At 40.2% G+C, this 15,444-nt stretch overlaps 1 protein-coding gene across 9 annotated transcripts in view; it reads left to right on the top strand.

The window, feature by feature from the left end:
* The window catches only part of PARP4 (poly(ADP-ribose) polymerase family member 4), a 112,646-nt gene that overhangs the window by 15,403 nt on the left and 81,799 nt on the right, over nt 1-15,444 (top strand). For 7 of the 9 annotated variants that reach the window (XM_073894805.1, XM_073894803.1, XM_025875227.2 and 4 more), the window contains exons 5-11: nt 444-519; nt 1,286-1,399; nt 4,352-4,498; nt 5,046-5,183; nt 6,237-6,410; nt 9,766-9,926; nt 15,096-15,233. In XM_073894805.1, the coding sequence (XP_073750906.1) occupies nt 444-519; nt 1,286-1,399; nt 4,352-4,498; nt 5,046-5,183; nt 6,237-6,410; nt 9,766-9,926; nt 15,096-15,233 (948 nt within the window). The remainder of the gene's footprint in view (nt 1-443; nt 520-1,285; nt 1,400-4,351; nt 4,499-5,045; nt 5,184-6,236; nt 6,411-9,765; nt 9,927-15,095; nt 15,234-15,444) is intronic. The other 2 variants (XM_073894804.1, XM_073894806.1) reach the window with 2 other exon arrangements.

The following is a 15,444-nucleotide window of genomic DNA, read 5'->3' as shown; positions in this document are numbered from 1 at the left end:
AGTACAGATTATGAGAAATCTGACACCTTTGTTTTAGCGGGGGAGGGGGTTGACTGTAGTACGAGAGTTTCTGGTGTGAGCCTGTCTGAGTGACCCGGCTTCTAAGGATCAGAACCCAGGAGAGCGCAGGTCACTTGCCTCTGCTAGGATCGATGCTTTCTCCAGTGCCCTGGCCTGCTTCTCTTATGCCTCTGCTTCTGCTTCATGCCACCCACCTTCCAGTGCAGACACTCAGTATTTGGCATCAGAGCTCTAGAGTTACGCAAGGGAGGAATCCAGCTCATTACATGAGAATTTTTAACTATTTTCAGAGCCTCTGAGGAGATTAGGGACTTAAAATGTATTTTGTATGCAATTAGGAGACTTCTGAGAAACATTTTATGAAAATTCTGTTTCGTCTAAAAGTCCATTTTAATGTTAAAATTTTATTATACAAATTTCAGGTTTTATAAAGACATTGTTGAAATTCCTTGTTTTTCACAAGACTTCGAAGTTGCAAAATATAACACCTTGGAAAAGGTAAGAGTCTGATTTGTATTAAAAAACAAAAACAAACTGAGTGTCTTCTGATTACTTTTCCTGCTTGATAATTTTCTCGATGTTTTGGAAAGTTGTGCATATCCTGAATAAATATTTCTTAATATAAAAGTTGATTTTTAATAATCAAGAAATTTTATACTTAAAATTTAATAATTAAATTTTTAGTGTTTTTATTATAAAAGTAATACATGCTCATAATAAAAATATAAAGAGTACAAAATATTAACATGACTTTAAAAGTAAAGACCTCCTCCCTGTTTATTAACAGTTTCTTGTATTTTTAAGAGTAGTATTTACATTTGACAGCAAGTATTTACATCATGCTGAATTTCCATCACTGTTCATTAAAAAGAAAAAGAGGAAGTTATTTCTCCAGTATCATATAAGGGAAAACCCTAGCATTCAAAATGATGCTCCATTTGTATATTTTAGATATTTTAATAAAATATAACTTGGAAATAACATTTCCTCTGTGACAAAGAAAATATAAAAAGTGGTACAGTTTAAACATATACAGATATATCTATAGTAAAAATACCAGCAAGAAATATACCAAAATATTAATAGTAATTATATATCTGTAGTATGACTTCAGGTAATTTTTATATTTTCTTTATACTTGCTGTATTTTCCAAATTATATCTCCAAATGAACTAGTATTAGTTTTATAATCAGCATTTTTAAATGGTGTGTGTGGTTTGTTATTGAATGGATGCAGCTTCTGAAGGAACAACCTATTTTCCAGATCGGGGCAGAGGGAGGTAAGGAGGTGGCAGTGCTAGAACTGCAGAGCTCCCAGGACCCCGAGGACCCTGCCTTTCTCATATCCGCACATTTCCTCTTGGCCAGTGGCCTCACGGTAATGATCTTTTTTTTTTTTTTTTAAGATTTATTTATTTACCTGAGAGAGAGAGAGAGTAGGGGACAGGGGGAGAGGGAGAGTGAGTCTTAAGCAGACTCTGCACTGAAGTGCAGACCTGGATCTCACAACCCTGAGATCATGACCTGAGCCAAAACCAAGAGTTGGACACTTAACCAACTGCACCATCCAGGCACCGCAAAGTAATGATCTTTATATTGATTCCTGTGTGTTTATCCACTCTGTTCATACCTAGTTTCCTTAACATTGGTCAATGAACCCGCCAATCTGTTAACCTTTTTTACCTGATAAATAATTTTGAAGGGTAGGAACACGTTCTCCATTGGAATATGGCAGGTGAGGGGAGGAGGGTGAGAGCAGTGCTCTGACTAGAACAGCACAGGATTCTTTCTTGTTAAAAGGAAATAGTGAGGAATTCTTAATTTCAGGAAACAAACTGAGGGTTGTTGGAGTGGTAGGGGGTGGGAGGGATGGGGTGGTTGGGTGATAGACATTGGGGAGGGTATGTGCTATGGTGAGTGCTGTGAATTGTGTAAGACTGATGAATCACAGACCTGTACCCCTGAAACAAATAATACATTATATGTTAAAAAAAGAAAAAATAAGAAGATAGCAGGAAGGGAAAAATGAAGGGGGGGACATCAGAGTGGGACACGAACCATGAGAGACTATGGACTCTGAGAAACAAACTGAGGGTTCTAGAGGGAAGAGCGTGGAGGGATGGGTTAGCCTGGTGATGGGCATTAAGGAGGGCACATAGTGCATGGAGCACTGGGTGTTATACGCAAACAGTGAATCATGGATCACTACATCAAAAACTAATGAAATATGGTGATTAACATAACATAATAAAATTGAAAAAAATGTAAAAAAAAAAAAAGAAATAGTCACTGGGTGCAAGGCATGTAGGCCTCCTGCTCCTGTGCTGAATCACTTGTGGGAACTTGACTAAAGTATACTCTGCTAAAGGCAATCTGTTCACACACTTAGTTAAGTACCTACTATGTACCAGCTGATCTACTGGAGGCCAAAGATAAAAATTACTTCAAACCCTGCCCCTCAAAGATCACCACCAGGGATGAAACTACACATTCATGACTGTAATCCACTGGGACAGAACAGCAAGGAAAGCTTTGCAGAGGCCGAGACTTTTATGTTAGGTCATGGTCAAATCAAGGCCATGGTTCCAACCTGAAACTATTATGAAACAAAAATAAATTCAGAACTAATACCAAAATTCAAAGCAAACGCTGCCACACTGTCTTCTGTCCAGACAGATTTACAGGCAGGAAACCTAGCACCTCCTCACCCAGGCACTCCTCAGTAGGATTGGTCCTCACAGCATTGTACTCAGGCTCTGGATCCTTCTGGCTTTGCCCCCACTGGAGGTGTCAGCTCTGGTGCCAGGAGGGAGACTCACCTCAGGTGGGTACAAGATCCATCTGACTTGGAAGCCCACCCACAGTAGCCCATACCTGTTGTAACATGGGCCTAGGTTCAAGATGTCTTTAAGGGAGGTGCCCATTACTTACGACACTGCTTTCAGGGAAACCCAAGGGTCAGGTCTCCCACCTATCATTTATGGTTCATTCATTGAACTCCCAGTCCTGATTTATTAATGAGAAGTCACTATTACCCAAGCAATTTTGGGAACAGATACAAAAAGTTAATCCAAGTCAAATGTGTCTAAGTAGGAGAAAGGGTTTTGTTAACCTTTTACCCCAAAAATGTATGTTGTATTTTGTGGAGGGTTTAGTTGTGTGGATAAAAAGTAAGGAAACATCAAGTTGAAAACCATGATAGAACGTGTTATAATTATTTTTCTTTACTGAAAAAGAAAACTCTAAGGCTGAATATGCCACCGTGTCCCCTCCTGCTTACTACTCTTCCTGGGTACCTGCCTCCCTTGGCAAGCCTGAGTCTGAGAAGGCAAATAGAGGGCTCCTCCGGTGAGTCTGTTTGCTTTGATAGAAATTATCCTTGCTTAACCAACACTGAAAGAGCTGTCCTGCAGAAGAGGCTTTTCTAGCTTGCCTCTCTCATACAAAAACATTTTGTGGAAATCTTCCAAAATTATGTTAAACTCTACCTTCTTAAATGGAGTAATTGGAACGTGATATGCTTCTTTTCTCCACGTTCCAGAGGCTCCCTGTAGCCGCCAATTCAGGAGGGCGGGTCATGGTGTCCTGGGGAGTCTGGCTCGCCCCCTCTTCCCCACTCCAGAGCCAGGGGCTTAGCCAACACCCACAGGCCCCAGCTGGGGCTGGACTTCCCATATTCTCTGAGGTTAATAACTTTGGGACAACCGCTCACAACAGGAGCAAGGATTTCCAGGAAAAGCAGGCAAATGCCACATCCACGGGCAGGTTGGAAGGAAGGAGGCAGTTTGTGCCTATCCAGAGGACACCTTGCCCTGTGCGTTTATGTTATTTGCATGACTAAGAGCTTTCCTGCCTTTCTCCTTGCTGGTAGCTGTCATTTCATTTTGACTGTGTGCTTGTCCCTAACAGTACCTCATTTCTGAGGTATTTTTCTTTTCTTCCTCTCCCCTGATTTATTTTCCTCATTTCCCAAAAAGCTTGAATGCCAGTCTTCAAAGCTAATTAGACTAGTATGTAAAGTAACAGTATGTAATCTCTGAACAGACGTTTGAGTGACTCTCCCATGTATCAAATGCGTCTCTTCTGCCTGTTGCGCCTGCTCAGGCTTTTCTCCCCTTACTTTCAGGTGTTAGGCAGTTTTGTGAAGAATTGAAGATTTAAGTAATTCTTTGAAAAAACTAGTTAATCAATGCCTTCAGGGTAGGGATCCAATGCCCTATTTACATTCCGTTTCCCCATGGTGCATAGGAGGTGTTCAGTAAAGATCCATAGGTTAATAAGTGACTGTATCCTCACATCCTAACATTTTGCTCCACACTATAATTCACAGACTAGAAAGTTCTCTGTAAAGAAAACCTCTGCAGATGCGAGTGAATACTACAAAAATTACATTGAAGAGCTGAAGAAACAAGGATTTCTGCTAAGAGAACATTTTACACCCGAAGCAACCCAATTAGCATCTGAAAAACTGCAAGCAGTAAGATTGATTTCTGTGTGCTATTTTGTGTGATTGACTGAATATTTTTAATAGAAGTGTTTTCTTTACGACAAATAAAAGCCTGGCAAGAGAGAAGAGTTGGAGAACAAGAAAAGTAAACTCACAGGCAGGTGTGGAAACCGGGTGAGGAGTGAGTTCTAGGATGAGCCACAAAATTTCCTGCTTGCTCTCGCAACAAACCCCCATGGCTTTCAAAGATTCCGTTATAACCTAGGCCAAGAATCAGGGGTCATTAACCCTTAATGCCACTTAAACTTTGATATCACTGGCAGGCCTAAAGCTTACAGAGGGAAGGAAAAGGCAAAAGGACACAAAAGTGGGAGTAAAGGAGATAAAGGGGAAATAAAGAGAGTGTAGGGGGGAAGTGGAGGTACAGAGAATTATCAGTCACTTGGCTGCCTGTGACTCTCTCCTTGGCTGCGATTATTTCTTCTCTCGCCTCTTTTCCTCTCAGCTTTAAATCAACCCACCAATGAAACCTTTTGTTGGTTTCTTTTTCACTTTTTTTTTTTTAACTTTGTTGCAGTTGCTTTTGGAGGAGGTAATAAATTCAAGCACTCTGAGCAAAGAAGTGAGCGATTTGGTGGAGATGGTTTGGGCGGAAGCTCTCGGCCACCTGGAGCACATGCTTCTCAAGCCTGTGAACAGGATTAGTCTCAATGACGTGAGTCACGCGTGCCCTTGAAGCAGAACCTCTATTATGACAAACCTGCTTTCAGGCTTAAATAATACCACGTGTGTCTGGGTGCCGGTCCAGCTGTTCCTGGATGCATTCCTGGCGTGCTTTTTCTTACCTTGGAAAAGGGGAACACTGAGAGCACTGAGGGGAAAACAAGCTTCCAAGAAAACTAGATGTTCTTATCTATATAAAATGTCAGACCCAAGAGCTGCTACAAGCTCCAATTTTTGGTGCCGGCTCATTGGGAGGCCTGCTCCTTTAGGTCGCAAGGTGCTTAGCAGGCCTGAGAGACAGCATTGCTCTTCGTCCTGTCAGATGCTCAGACCCTCGTCCACTTCAGAGCCACTGCTTCACAGTCTTGTAACTTGTAACCCATGTTAGGGAAAGGCTAGGGATGCTTGCAGCCTTCCAAAAAATACTGTCCTTAATTTTGTATGATGGAAAGAGCAGATGAAAGAAAATATTCCCAATGGTACAACCTGTACAGCTGCATTGTCATAGTAAAATAATACAGTTTCCCTCTGTGGAACTAAACTAATTTATTTCAGGGAGAAAAAGATTTTCTGGGGCGAAGTCCAAACAGTACTTATGTAATTAGAAACATGTTCTGCTGGATTTTGTTCCTAGTGTGATTCTGACAGCTTTCTAAACTTCTTGTGTGAAAAGCAAGTCTCCTGTGGTTGCATTAGTATTCCTCTCTCTGTGAATATAGACAGATATGGAGATGCAGTTGTAGCTATAGATATGGTTGTAGATGTAGGTATAGATGTAGATACACAGATACAGATATTTAAGGCTCTGTTTTTTTCCTGTAGTTAAGCTGAGCCCGGTTTTGGAAGATTTCTTATGGAGGCGGCATCACAACTGAGATACATCTCCTGTAAACATGGCATCTGTTTTACGGCTGGTGTCCAGTAGAAAACTAATAGTTGTGACATATCTAACAACTATTTTAGTTGCTTTTAGGCACATTCCTTCACTTTCTCTCTGATGGTCAAGAATCAACTTTAATAAGCATATATTGTCCTCCATTTAAAGGTGAGCAAGGCAGAAGGAGTTCTCCTTCTAGTAAAGGCAGCATTGAAAAACGGAGAAACAGAAGAACAACTGCAAAAAATGATGACTGAATTCTACAGATTAATACCTCACAAAGGTACAACAACTGAAAAAATGACGCTGAGACTATTGGCTAAGAAAGAGGACCTCTGCCAGGTGAATCCCTGAAATACAGAATTCAATTTAAAATATGTTGGGGAAGGATCTTTTCAAATCTGATTAATAAGGTAGCCCTGAATCACAAAAGTTGGCTCAAAAATAAATGTTGAGCCATTTTAGAATGCCTTGGGTCCTTATGGAAGTTATCTGAACCATGTTCCCAAACATGAATGTGTTGGAATAGTAGTACAAAGGCAGATATATTTAGAATTGCTACACTGTAATTTTCTATATCAGGTCAGGTCTGAGGACCCAGAGGGGGTCTCACAGGACCAGCCAAGAGGGTCCCTGGCTGCTCACGGGATAGAGATCAAACGGGGGCCAGCGGGAGGTGATGGCAGAGTTTATTGAAGGGAGAGAGAGAGAACAGGTACAGACAGTGTTTGGGAGACTCAGAAAGGAAAGGAGGTCTTTGCTTGGGGCCTGGGGTTTTTATTGAGGATCATGGTCTGGCACCCAGGAACTGGTTAGAACAAAGGGCCCAGGTGTTATTCCTTGGAGCCAGGGGGTCTTCTTGTGGAGATGTCTAGTTCTGGTGGTCTGGAATGCTCTTAAGATAGCTTCATTAGTTCATTCTCACCTAGTCCTTTCTTAGATGTTATCTGTTCTTGAGAAATCTAGAGGACATAACTCCATTTGCATCACAGGCATGTGTAAAGTGGAGGTCCTAGCAAGAATAGAAACAGGAAAAGGAACAAAAGCAGATTTTTATGGAGTTCTTCAATTTCCCTATCTCAAGGAGATGAGTTAGGATTCTTTTTGCAAAAGAAACAGAAAGCTGTCATTGACTTAAACAATGAGGACACTTACCACCCTGTGTAACAAGAAGCCAGCTGTAGGGTGGCTGCTGGTCCAGTCACTTAGAGGTAGAATTATCAATGAGGACCCAGCTTCTTTCCATTTCTGTGCTTCCTGTAAACTTAGCTTCCCTCTCAGCCTGGCTCACCTTTCATGACCTCACAGCTGCAGTTGTTTATAGCATCACAACCAGAGTATTTCTTTTCTTGTCTCTTAGGGCAAGCTCCCCTGGCCCTGTAGACTCTTTGGTAAGTTCTTTGCTCAGAACTGAGTCACATGCGCATTCGTAAGCCAGTCACTGGCAAGGAGAGTGGAATTACTGACTCTGCAGAAATGGGCCCTCTCCCTTGAGCTGTAGGGGAGGGAGCAGGGCTCAGTTAGCAAAGAGGAAAGCAGGAAGGCAGCCCCAGTGTCCCCCTCACCTTAGATGAGACCAAGTCACTCCCTGGCTCTGAGTTGCCTCATCTGTGCCTGAAGGAATTGGGACAAGATCAGAAATCCATGACCTAGACTGCAAAAGAGTTCATAGGTACGAAATACCGCCTGTTTGAGGGAAATTATAGCTTTCAACAGATTCCTGGAGGCATCTGTAATCCAAAATAAGTGAAGAATCAACAAATGAGATGAACCAATAAATGAGATGATAAAGGAGCCTTCCAAATTTAGTTTCATGATTTGCCTACCACCCAACGTTAAGAACTTCAGTTGCTGGTTCTCTCATTGAGAAGGTGTATGTAGTGTCCATCCAAATACTTTTTCATTTAACTTTTTTATTTTCAATAGGTAATACATTTGTATTATTCAAAAGTCAAAATTATGTTTTAAAAGGTATACTCAGAGTAATCTGTATTCTACCCTGCCCCTCCTCCACCCATTCCAACTCCCCAACTCGCTAGATAACCATTTTTATTAGTGTCTTGTCTTTGCAGTTTCTTTATACAAATAACTATAAATATGCACATATATACTTATTCCTCTCCTCTTTTTTTACATAAAAAGTTGTATACCATCTTTGCTGTTCTGCACCCATTTTTCCCACTTAACATATCCTGTACATAGAAAGCATCCTCATTCACCACATGATATGGGCATTCCCTAATGCCAAACAGTTGGATTGTTTCCAGACTTTGCTACTACAAACAATGCCAAAGGGAATATGCTTGAATATTTGTCATGTCATAGCTGCAAGGAGTGTCTCTGAGATACATCCCAGAAGTAGAAGTGCTGGCTTATGGGATCAATGTATCTGTAATTGTGATAGATTTTGTCTTATTCCCTCATAAAGGATCTACTATTTGCCCTCCCACTATCAGTGAACGAGACTTTCTATTTCCTAGAGTTTTACCAAGTGTATTTGTCAAACTTTTAGACTTTACCAATTTTATGGATGAGAAGTGACCTCTCCGTTACAGAATTTATATTTAGTCTATGTGTTTGTTTTTTTTTTCTGTGAACTGTCTATTTATTTCCTTTGGCCCTTTTTCTTTTGGATCTTGCTATTTTTCTTCATGATTTTTAGAACCTCTTAATAAGTTAGGGAGCTTCGTCTGGGATATGAGTTGCAGATATTTTCTATAGTTCGTTTTGTTTTGTTTTACTTTCTTATGGTGAATTTGGGGTGATTGGTTGACCTGTTCTATTTTACCATATAGAAATTTTTTACTTTTATATAGAAAAATGTATCAGTCTTTTCTTTTATGGCTGGTGTATTTGAATTACAGTTAGCCCCTCCCCACATTGAGGTCATAAAGATGTGTGGCAGGCAAGATAGGGCTCCCCTGTCAATGTCTCTTTCATCTCAAAGATGGTAAAAGCAATACATCCCTATAATAAACGTAATTCAGATTATGTAGGAGCTATGTTCCCTCCTCCAAGCTCCATGACCTATGGGTATACTAAGTATACTTAGGTTCCCTCTCAGGGAAGACAACCATGTCTTACTCATTTTTGTATGGTTCAAACCTGAAACAATGCCTGGCATACAGAACATGCTTCTTGAAGTTTTGCTAACAGAAATGGACTTGAATTCTGATGATGTGCGTTCCTATTTAGTCACTACCCCCTCTTTGCTGTGGAATCTTGAGCAATTAATTCAGCTTCTCAGAACCTCACATTCCCCATCTATACAATGAGGACAATAAGATCTAATAAGACCAGTGCTGTAGTGTGGATTAGAGGAACAATGTACCAGAAAACACTTAATCAACAATGATGTGCTATCCTGATGTACGCTATTATTATTATAGTATATTATGCCACCCCTGAGGGCACAATATATAAGAAAGGTATTACCTTTAATGTGCTATTTACATATTGATCAGAAACTTTGGGGGAGGGTTGCTGGCTGGCTCAGTCAGTGGAGCATGCAACTCTTGATCCCTGGGTTGTGAGTTTAAGCCCCACATCGGGTGTAGAGATTACTTAAAAATAAAACCTTAAAAAAAGACTTCGGGGGGGGAAATCTTATTTTTCCAGTCTTTTTGAGAAAGTGTAACGTGTGCTAAATATTTTGATATATAGTGATTCTAACATCTTGTATTATTTCCATCTACAGCTAATAAGAGACATGGTTAATGTCTGTGAAACTAATTTGTTCAAACCCAACCCCCCATCCCTTGCCAAATACCGAGCTTTGAGATGCAAAATTGAGCGTGTTGAACAAAACACTGAAGAATTTTTCAGAGTTAGAAAAGAGGTTTTACAGAATAATCACAGGTATGCATAAAGGAAATGTCTTAGTATCCGTTATTATGTAATACTATTTTAGATTCTGTTAAAGAACTACTCCATAATTACGTATGTAATTTAATCCTCTGTAACAAGGTAGCTATGTTGTGATGACAGATTACTTTTTTCTGTGCTTATAAAGGGACTTGGGGACGCCTGAGTGGCTCAGTCGATTAAGTGTCCAACTCTTGATTTCAGCTCAGTTTTGATCCTGAGTTCAAGCCCCGTGTTGGGCTCCATGCTGGATTATATATATATCTGTATATAATAGGCCTTGGGACAGTATTCTGTGCTTGAAAACACTCTCTACTACTCTACTCAAAATAATTTCAAGTTTACCTAATCTTGCTGAGAATTAAATTTAAAAATTTTAAATCACGAGGTTTTTTTTTTTGTTTTGAAGGATATTATATAGGAAAATCCCCTTAAGATTTTAAGATGCAGGACTATATGCGTGGCAGCTTCTAAAATGGCCACTCCATGGCATGAAAACCCTCAGCTGAAAATCTGGAAAATACATTAAGAGATAGGACACCCCTAAACGTCAGTCACATTTGTTTCCTCATTGACTGTGAGTCTGTGTTGCTTGTGCCCATGTGCTTTCTACAACCCAGGGCAGCAGCAATAACAACAAACGCATGTGGATCAGCTGCTCTGACAAGCCCTCTTTGGGCGTTAGTTCCTCTGAGAACCTGGACCCAGCTTCACGGTTCAGAAACTAATTTGATGGATTATTCTTGAGGGTGAGAGTAACTTCCGTTGGTTTAGTCATTCATCCCACTAATGTAACTTCCCAGCACTCCAGTGCCTGCACCTTTCTGGCATCTCGACTCTCATTAGGTATAAAGGGCCAGGCTAACCTTAATCAGCCTCACACACTGCTTAGAGCCAAAGGTGGTGAACTGCAGCCCCTTGAACCAACTGCGGAGGCCAGTTGTACATTTTTAGGAATTTTGTGAACTGAGTACAATTAGTAACTTGAGATTGGCTATGGTGGGAAGATTTATACCATGGAAATCAGCAAATGCTACAAATCAGGGTCGTATGTGGGTTTTGCTCTTTTGAGAACTGGTTTTCCAGCGCCTTGCTAGAACCACACCCATCTATGCCTCCCTTATGGACTAATTCAGACCTATCTAAAATTGTGTTCTGCTTTCCTCTGTCAGTCATCCTCAAATGCCGTTCTCAACATTACTTCACACCCACTAGATGAGTATATTTTTTGAAAAAAAAAAAAAGGAAAATTATAAGTGTTAAATGAGGTTGTGGAGAAATTGGAACCCTCATACAATGCTTTTGGAAGTGTCAGATGGCGCAGCTGCTGTTTGGCAGTTCCGCAACAAATTCAACACAGATTTCTTATCTGCCCCAGCAGTTCCACTCCTTGTTATATACCCCAAAGAACTGAAGCAAGTACTCAGACAGATACTGGTACATGAATGTTCATAGCAGCACTATACACAATAGCCAAATGATGGAAACAACCCAAATGTCCATCAGGAGTTGAATAGATTAACAAAATGAGGTAAGAAAAAAAAAAAGGAATGAAGTGCTGATACATGCTACAAATGGGTGAGTCTCAAAAGTATTATGCTAAGTGAAAGAAGCCAGACACAAAAGACCACATATTGTATGATTTCATTTATATGCAATATCTAGAATAGATAAATCGAATCCATGGAGACAGAAAGCAAATTGCCTAGTTCCAGGAGAGGGAAGAATGGGGACTGACTGCTAAATGGGTATGGGGTATTCTTTTGTAGTGCTGAAATGTTTAGATAGAAGTGGTGGTTGCACACTTTGAGTATACTAAATACTACCGAACTGTACACTTAAAAATGGTTAATTTTATATTATGTGAATTTTATGTCAATTAAAAAATCTTTTCCTATAGCTCTTTTCCAGATTTCACTTTTATATATAATCAAATTATTTTTATTTCTTTTGATTTGACTTTTGACCCTCCCGTAGGTATCTGCTAGGATCTAATACTAATTAAGAAACTAGTAACAATGAAGGTAGAATCAGGAGGAGAGTAAATGACTTTTTCCAGGGAATCAAAGAAAAGGAAGAGCCATGTCTTCAAGCCTAGGGAGGGGAGTGCAGTTCAAGCATCTAATGTAACTCAGGCAGGCCTTAGAGATCTCACCTCACACCCAAGTGATGTTGAACTGTTCATATGACAAAAGTGGATCTCTCCCTATGGAGGGATTCTGCTGCTGTGAAGAATTAGATTTTCTCCATTTCATTTCACTAATGATGATTATTTCATATTAATTTTTTCTAGTTATAAAATTCATGTTCTTTGCTGAAAGTTTAGACAATATGTGAAAGCATGATGAAAATTGAAGATCACCCAAATCTCACCACCCAGAGATGACCCAGAGATAATATGACCACTGTTAACATGTTGGTGTAGAATATATCTCAAACTCAATATTTGATTCTTCTCCACATCTAATGGTGTACTGGGAAGCCAGCTCTCTGAAATAAAAGTCCTGACTTATAATAACTGTTGGTTTCTGTGGTGTAAATACTCCTACTATAGCTAGTGTCAAGCTATCAGTGTGACGCCAAAGAACGAGGAGTTGGGAAAACCTGCTGGATAGGCTCTCTTACATCCTGTACCCCACAACTCTGTCCCTCCATAGTCCCCCAGTCTTTCCCCATGCTTCCCCATCCTAGTCACCCACCCAGAGCCACTGTCAACTCTCCTTCATCCCCACATCACCATACCCTGTCAGTTCTGTCTCCAAAATGTCTGTAATCCATTGGCGTCTTTCATTCACACTGCTGCCACCTTTAGTCCAGACACTGATGTCTCACCTGCTTCCGGATGCTCTTTCTGCTCCTGCCTCAGCCAATTGATTTTCCCAAAGCAACCAGTTAGGTCTTAAAATATATACTGTATTATATGCAGAAGAATGAAACTGGACCATTTCCTTACACCTCACACAAAAATAGACTCCAAATGGTTGAAGGACCTAAACGTGAGACAGGAGTCCATCCAAATCCTAAAGGAGAACACAGGTAGCAACCTTTTCGACCTTAGCCGCAGCAACTTCTTCCTAGAAACATCGCCAAAGGCACGGGAAGCCAGGGAAAAAATGAACTCTTGGGATTTCATCAAGATAAAAAGCTTTTGCACAGCAAAAGAAACAGTCCACAAAACCAAAAGACAACCGACAGAATGGGAAAAAATATTTGCAAACGACATATCAGATAAAGGGCTAGTATCCAAAATCTATAAAGAACTTATCAAACTCAACACCCAAAGAACAAATAATCCAATCAAGAAATGGGCAGAAGACATGAACAGACATTTCTCCAAAGAAGACATCCAAATGGCCAACAGGCACATGAAAAAGTGCTCAACATCGCTCGGCATCAGGGAAATCCAAATCAAAACCTCAATGAGATACCACCTCACACCCGTCAGAATGGCTAAAATTAACAAGTCAGGGAACGACAGATGTTGGCGGGGATGTGGAGAAAGGGGAACCCTCCTACACTGTTGGTGGGAATGCAAGCTGGTGCAACCCCTCTGGAAAACAGTATGGAGATTCCTCAAACAGTTGAAATTAGAGCTACCGTTCGATCCAGCAATTGCACTACTGGGTATTTACCCCAAAGATACAAATGTAGGGACCCGAAGGGGTACGTGTACCCCAATGTTTATAGCAGCAATGTCCACAATAGCCAAACTGTGGAAAGAGCCAAGATGCCCATCGACAGATGAATGGATAAAGAAGATGTGGTATATATACACAATGGAATATTATGCAGCCATCAAAAGGAATGAGATCTTGCCATTTGCAACGACGTGGATGGAACTGGAGGGTGTTATGCTGAGTGAAATAAGTCAATCAGAGAAAGACATGTATCACATGACCTCACTGATATGAGGAATTCTTAATCTCAGGAAACAAACTGAGTGTTACTGGAGTGGTTGGGGGTGGGAGGGATGGGATGGCTGGGTGATAGACATTGGGGAGGGTATGTGCTACGGTGAGCGCTGTGAATTGTGCAAGACTGTTGAATCACAGATCTGTACTTCTGAAACAAATAACGCAACATATTTTAAGAAAAAAGGAAAAGAAGAAGATAACAGGAGAGGAAGAAAAGGGGAGTATGTCAGAGGGGGAGACGAACCATGAGAGATGATGGACTCTGAAAAACAAACTGAGGGTTCTAGAGGGTAGGGGGGTGGGGGGATGGGTTAGCCTGGTGATGGGTATTGAGGAGGGCACGTTCTGCATGGAGCACTGGGTGTTATGAACAAACAATCATGGAACACTGCATCAAAAACTAATGATGTAATATAGTGATTAACATAACAATAAAAAAATTAAAAAATATATATATACTGTATTATGTCATATTGCAGTAATTGTCACTTTCAAAGACAGGTCTTTCTTGACCATCCTCTCTCTGAACCTGGTTGGCTTGCTGAGTAAAACTTAAAATCAGTTATTTGTTAGCTTTTAATTTTTAATTTTTGTCTCTCTCCATTAGGATTCAAGCCCCATGAAGCCAGAGACCATATTATCTCACTTCCAGGGCCTGGCAGAATACTCAGCCTAGAGTGTATAGCATGTATTTTTTTTTTTTTTTTAAGAGAGAGAAACGAGAGCACAAGCACATGCGTGCGGGAGCAGAAGATGGGGAGGGGCAGAGAGAGAATCCCAAGCAGGCTCCATACTTGGTGTGGCACCTGACCCAGGGCTTGATCTCATGACCCTGAAATCATGTCCCCAATGAAATCAGTAGACTGATGCTTAGCTGACTGAGACACCCAGGTGCTTCCAGAGTGTATTTGTTGAATGAATGAATGCATGAATGAATTTCATCTATATATTATATGTATTATATATATTATATATTTGACAAAATTTGAGATCATACCATGCATAAAGTTTTGTAAACTATTTTTAAAATTTACTTTACTACGAGGTTTACTTCATATACTTATTTATTTTTTAAGAGTGTGATTTTTTTTAATGACTACATATTTCCAAGAAATGTTATGTTGTGATTCACTGAATCCATTCCATAATAATGGCCATTTGGGCTGTTTTGCGTTTTCTGCTAATAATGATTTTTTTTAATTTTGCTTTTGATTATGCAGTCTCAAGGTTTTTCTTCCACTTTTTACAGCAAAGGTCCAGTGGACATCTTGCAGATATTTAGAGTTGGCAGAGTGAATGAAGCCACAGAGTTTTTGAGCCAGCTTGGCAATGTGAAGTCCTTACTGCATGGATCTCCTGTACAAAGCTTTGTAGGGATCCTGTCCCGGTAAGAGGATACCATCTTTATTTTCTAAATGTTTCAGCCTCATGAACATGAAGTGTTCTACCCTTTTTTCCTATTTTTTTCCCATATTACATGGGCCTCTTCAGTTAAAATCAGCTGATTGCATTCCAGAGAAAACCAAACACTTTAAATTGTAACAAGTGTAATTTAAATTATGTACTTATTACTACATATATTTTAAAGTATAGTACAT

This window comes from Callorhinus ursinus, unplaced genomic scaffold (genome assembly GCF_003265705.2).
Source record: "Callorhinus ursinus isolate GAN/ISIS: 27379988/994484 unplaced genomic scaffold, GSC_fseal_2.0 scaffold7, whole genome shotgun sequence".
In the NCBI taxonomy this organism is placed as follows: Eukaryota; Metazoa; Chordata; class Mammalia; order Carnivora; family Otariidae; genus Callorhinus; species Callorhinus ursinus.
This window is presented reverse-complemented; position numbering and strand designations above follow the sequence as displayed.